Genomic DNA, 6324 nt, shown 5'->3' with positions numbered 1-6324 from the left:
TGGTTCAAGCGATTCTCCTGCCTCAGCCTCCTGAGTAGCTGGGACCACAGGTGTGCGCCACCACGCCCGGCTAATTTTTGTATTTTTAGTAGAGACGGAGTTTCACCATGTTGGTCAGGCTGGTCTCAAACTCCTGACCTTGTGATCCACCCACCTCGACCTCCCAAGTGAGCCACTGTGCCCAGCCTGCTTGGATCTTTTTTATCCTGTTTCGTTAGTTGATCCAAATAGTCGTGAGCCATTCCAACTATTTGTCTAGTTTGAGCATAAAAAAGATCTATTAGTACTTCTATTTCTATTACCTTATATTTATAAATTAATGTAGAGAGAACTGACATCTTCATTATTTTGAATATTTTCCTCTGATTAGGTCTATTTTTGTGTCCTTCAAGAGAGTTTTAAAGTGTTTCATATACAGGTTTAGAAAAAAATCTTCATGTTACATACATACATTTATTTATTTAAGAGATGGGATCTCACTATGTTGCTCAGACCAACCTCAAACTCCTGAGCTCAAGTGATCCTCCCACCTTACCCTCCCTAGTAGCCCAGACTACAGGCACACACCACCACGACCAGTCATGTTACACTTACTATTGAGTGTTTTATCTCAGCTCGGATAATCACTATAGTTAACAGTATCACATATATCCTTTTGTACTAGATCATTTATAAACATATATCATCTATATAAACTCGAGACTATGTCTAGTTTATATATGATCCAGTGTTTCAAAATGTGGTCTACCGTAGTTTCTGGTAGACTTTTAGGGATTTTATGGTATCATAACTGTTTTCATAATAATAAAACATCATTTTCCTTTTTCATTGAGTTGACACAAAAGCAAACATGGGTAAAACTGCCGTCAACATGAATCAAGGCAGTGCCTGCAAACTTTGTTAATGGGCATTATTATTTTTTACAGTCACACACTCATAGTTTAAGAAAAATAGAGAAACTTTACTTAAGAAGGTGAAATAATAAAAATGTTAATTGCATCAAATTTTGATTCTTGAATTCACGTCTCTTTAATATTCTGTGTAATGAAATGGGAAAGATGCAAAACCATGATATGATGGTTGTCTCAAGAAATTACTTGTACAATTAGATTGCAGGCTGATCTAGTAGCATTTTTTAAAATTGAGATAAATTCACATAAGAAAATTTAACCATTTAGCCATTTTGACTATGTAAAGTGTACAATTTAGTGGGTTTTAGTATATTCACTATGTTAAGCAATCATTACCACTATATAATTTGAGAACATTATCCCAAAAAGAAATTCTACTTTCTGAGCACTCACTCAATCCCTCTTCTCTCTTCCTCCTAGCCCCTCACAACCACCAGCTACTTTCTGTCCCTATGGATTTGCCTATTCTGAACATCTCATATTGACTTAAAAAATCATATATATGGCCTTTTGTGTCTGCCTTCTCTCACTTAGCATAATGTTTTCAAGGTTCATCCGTGTTGTAACATGTGTCAGTACATCATTCCTTTGTAAGGCCAAATATTCTGTTGTATGCATATATAACATTTTATATATCTGTTTATTAATTGAAGGATATTTCACCTGTTTCTGCTTTTTGTTTGAATAATGCTTCCATGAGAATTCATGAACAAGTTTTTGTGGCAACATGTTTCTAGCCACTTTTTTCGTAGAACATTATTTTTACTTAAACTATTCATTAAGATTTTGGCATGAGCAGTTGTCCTGTCACTTCAAGGAAAACAACTGACGATACTTATTACCAGTGATGAAACTTGTGAATTCAAGCAAAAATTCAAATTTTGGAAAACTTGTGTCTGCTAAGTTTTCTAATGAGGTCAATGATAAAATTAAGGACTATGACTTTCTACTAGTGTATAATGAAGTGTGTCAACGTTTGGAAGTTTAATTTAGTGAATCAGTATATTCCAAATGATCAACACATACCACTATAAAATCATGTATAGGTAAAATGTCCAAATACAAAATAGACCAGTTGGTATTGTAAACCAGCTTTCTTGAGGTAAATTTACTTAACACAGATTTATCCCTTTTTATGTGTACAATTCAGTGATTTCAGTAAATTCACAGTTTTTCCATCATCTCAATCCAATTTTAGAAAAATCCCAAAAGGATTTTCATGCCAGTTTACAATCACTGCTCTTTACTAGCCTCAGGCACTACTACTCTCTGTTTCTGTAGTCTTGCCTTTTCTGGATATTTCATGTAAATAGAATCATACACTGTCGTTTTTGCATGTGGCTTTTTAGCATAATGTTTTTGAAGTTCATCTGTATCATTGTGTTTATCAATAGTTAAGTCTTCTTTTTTTTTGAGACGGAGTCTCGCTCTGTCACCCAGGCTGGAGTGCAGTGGCGCAATCTCAGCTCACTGCAAACTCCGCCTCCCGGGTTTACACCATTCTCCTGCCTCAGCCTCCCGAGTAGCTGGGACTACAGGCGCCCGCCATCTCGCCCGGCTAGTTTTTTGTATTTTTTAGTGGAGACGGGGTTTCACCATGTTAGCCAGGATGGTCTCGATCTCCTGACCTCGTGATCCGCCCGTCTCGGCCTCCCAAAGTGCTGGGATTACAGGCTTGAGCCACCGCGCCCGGCCGTTAAGTCTTCTTTAATGCTAAATAGAATTCCATTGCATGGATATGTCACATTTTATTTATCCTTTTTATCAGTTGGTAGACATTTGAGTTGCTTTGTATTTTTGGCTACCATGAGTAATGCCACTATGAACAGTTGCGTACAGGTTTTTTTGTGGATGTACATTTTCAGTTATCTTGTGTATAAACCTGAGAGTGGAATTTCTGGGTCAAATGGCAACTCTATGCTTCCAGTTTTCAGAAACTTCCATGCTGTTTTCCAAGTGACTGAACCACTTTACAATCCCACCTGCAGTACCTGAGGGTTGTAGTCTGTCTACATTCTTACCAACATTTGTTATTGTCTACCTTTTTTGTTATAGCCATTCTGGTAGGCATGAAGTAGCATCTCATTGTGGTTTTAGTTTGCATTTCTTTGATAACTAATGATGTTGAACATCTTTTCATGTGCCCATTGGCCATTTGAACTGCTTCTTTGATGAATCATCTATTCAGTATTTTGCCCATTTTTGAGTTAGATTGCCTTATTATTGGGTTGTAACATTTCTTTATATATTCTGAGTAGAAGTCATTTATCAGATACATGATTTGCAAATGTTTTCTCCGAGTCTGTGGTTTATCTTTTTTTCTTAATGATGTCTTTGAAGGTTGAAGTTTTAAATTTTAATTAAGTCCAAAACAATAGATTTTACTGTCATAGGACATGAAGGGTTCATTGGTTATGGTTTTTTACTTAACTTTTAAGTTACCATTTGTAAAGTTTTGGTGCCGTATCACTATCTGAAAGGACTGTTAAAATATTACTCCACTGACTCAGAAGAGTGAGGGGGGTTGGGAAGGGGATGGCTGATGAGAGATTACTTAATGGGTACAATACACGTTATTTGAGTGTTTGATACCCTAAAAGCCCTGACTTCACCACTATGCAACCTATGCATGTAACAGAATTACATTTGTACCACATACATTTATACAAATAAAAAAATTTTAATTAAAAATATATTCCTTCATTTTCCACTTTAATATCTGTATTAAGCTAGATTTTCTTTGTATATATCAAACTGAACTGCATATTGCAACAGATTCAGTGCAGAAGTAGATGTGAGAATCCAGGTGTCTTTTATTAATTCAGACATTAAAAAAATTTACAGAAATGTAAAACAATACCCCCTTTGCCACTAATTTTTTTTTGCTTTAAAGATATAGTTTTTAATTAAGATGCTATGTTCATGTGTAATACATTTATTGTTAATTTAAAATAAATTAATGAATATATACTTTAAATTTTTTTCAGCTTTAATTGCTAGCATAGTAAATATCAACAGGTGTAACTCATGTAAACAAAAGCTCTCTGAGGTCATCAGTAATTTTCAACTGTAAAAATTTCCTGAGATTACAAAAAATATATATATTTTAGCTGGGAACAGTGGTTCACGCCGATAATCCCAGCACTTTGGGAGTCTGAGGCAGTGGATTACTTGAGATCAGGAGTTCAAGACCAGCCTGGCCAACATGGCGAAACACTGTCACTAATTAAAAAATATATATATATGTGTGTGTGTGTGTGTGTGTGTATATGTATGTATATATGTATATAAACTATCCAGACACAGTGGCAGGTGCCTATAATCCCAGCTATTTGGGAGGCAAAAGCAGGAGAATCGCCTGAACCCAGGAGGCGGAGGCTGCAGTGAGCTGATAGCACCACTGCACTCCAGCCTGGGCAACATAGCAAGACTAAGTCTCAAAAAAAAAAAATGAAAAAAGAAAAAAAGTCAAAAAAAGAAAACATACTTTGAGAACTGCTGCTTTTAATGTAACATTAGAGTCATATAAGATAGCTGTTATATGTCTGTTGTGTTGCTTTCTGTTTTTCATATAATTTGGTCATGTTTATCTAGATTGTTAGCTTTTGGAAAGCAGGAAAAATATATTTTATTTTTATGTTATTTCTCAAAAGATCATACTTGTCCCTCTAGAATAGTGCCTAGTGAAGACTTAACAAGAGATTGAAGGATTTCCCACCGTGTTAGGGCAGCATTTACTGTTTTGGCTTTAATATAAGTAGCTAAATTTTCTCATTCAGGTGGAAGAACACAATGGTCACATCTTTAAAGCCACCCAATATAGCATCCCTACATACTGTGAATACTGTTCTTCTTTGATATGGATAATGGACCGAGCCTCTGTTTGCAAATGTAAGTATGAGAGATCTTTGAGGAATATTTTTAACCACTGACATTTCTATTTCCTTGAGTTGTCTTATTCTCCTTTAGCATAAAGGAGTTACTTACACTACCTAAATTTTTAACCTCATCTCTTGCTATACTCTCTTCACCTATTCTTTGTATCTAAACCAGACATTTTGATGTTATTTGGTCACTGAGAGCCTTGTACATGTAATTCACTCTGTCTAAAATGGTCTTCTCCCAGATTTTAGTATGACTTCATATTTCAGTTACTTCATGCCTACACTCAAATCTCACCTTCTCAGAGAGCTCTCTTTTCTACCCCCAATTTAAATGCTACCCTGTCCCCAAATTCTCTATTCTTTTTTTTTGAGATGGTGTCTTGCTCTATCGCCCAGGCTGGAGTGCAGTAGCATGATCTCAGCTCACTGCAACCCCTGCTTCCCGGGTTCAAGCGATTCTCCCTGCCTCAGCCTCCCAAGTGGCTGGGATTACAGGCACATACCACCACGCCTAGCTAATTTTTGTGTTTTTAGTAGAGACAGGGTTTTGCCATGTTGGCCAGGCTAGTCTCGAACTCCTGACCTCAGGTGATCCACCCGCCTTGTCCTCCTAAAGTGCTGGGATTACAGGTGTGAGCCACTGCGCCCGCTCCCCACCCCCCAAAATTGTCTATTCTTTTACTCAGACTTAATAGTCTTCATAGAACTCATTACCACCCAAAATTATATTAAGTATTTGTTTTATTGTTTTTCAGTCTGTGCCTCTAAAATATATGCTTTATAGGTCAGGAAACTTATTTGTCTTTTTTTAAAAATATATATCATCAGTGCCTAAAACAGTGATGGCACATGGTAAGTTTTAATAAATATTTGTTGGTTAGATAGACCTATAGATGGGTGGATGGATGGATAAATGAATAAATTCTTAGATTATAGTCAGAAAGGTACGTTTCCTACTGTATTCCTTCTAGCAGATTACAGTAGAAAAATATAAATATATAAAATATATAAATATTATATAATATATATTATTTCACATATAAATATATATATAAATATATATACAAATACATAAATCCTAAAATGTGAGTAGAGATTCTTTGTAGATCAGCTTGGTCTGGCTCACAGTGGACCTTTAGCCTCCACTCATTTTATACATCTCCTGTGGTGCTATTACTAGTTCTCTGAAGCTTCGCTTTTACTAGTGGGCTAAAATTGAATGAAGCAAATACCAGGAAAGGACCGGATCCGGTATGACAGCAGTTTGCCACAGAAAAATTGCCACTATTACTATCTATTTACTTATTCCGTGGTTCAACAGCAGTTTTGCTTTGGTTTTATTATCAGTAGTCTAAAAAATCATAATGAGTCTGAAAATAGGAAGTAGTTTGAAATGTATTTAACTCTTTAGTGTAACTATGATTCTTGTAGGTTTAGTTTCTTCTGTAACTTAAAGCTAAAAATTTAAATGATTTTCTTTTTTATGACTCTTTTGGGCTGGTTTGATTTTTTTTTTTTTTTTTTTTTTT

At 35.6% G+C, this 6324-nt stretch overlaps 1 protein-coding gene across 1 annotated transcript in view; it reads left to right on the top strand.

Annotated features, from left to right (window-relative positions):
* The window catches only part of MYO9A (myosin IXA), a 260868-nt gene that overhangs the window by 203033 nt on the left and 51511 nt on the right, over positions 1-6324 (top strand). Inside the window, exon 34 of the mRNA XM_011953817.1 lies at positions 4691-4802. Coding sequence (XP_011809207.1) covers positions 4691-4802 — 112 coding nt within the window. The remainder of the gene's footprint in view (positions 1-4690; positions 4803-6324) is intronic.

The sequence above is a fragment of the Colobus angolensis genome, unplaced genomic scaffold (assembly GCF_000951035.1).
Source record: "Colobus angolensis palliatus isolate OR3802 unplaced genomic scaffold, Cang.pa_1.0 Scaffold372, whole genome shotgun sequence".
Classification (NCBI taxonomy): Eukaryota; Metazoa; Chordata; class Mammalia; order Primates; family Cercopithecidae; genus Colobus; species Colobus angolensis.
Note: the sequence above shows the minus strand (reverse complement) of the source record. Positions and strands in the feature narration are given on the sequence as shown.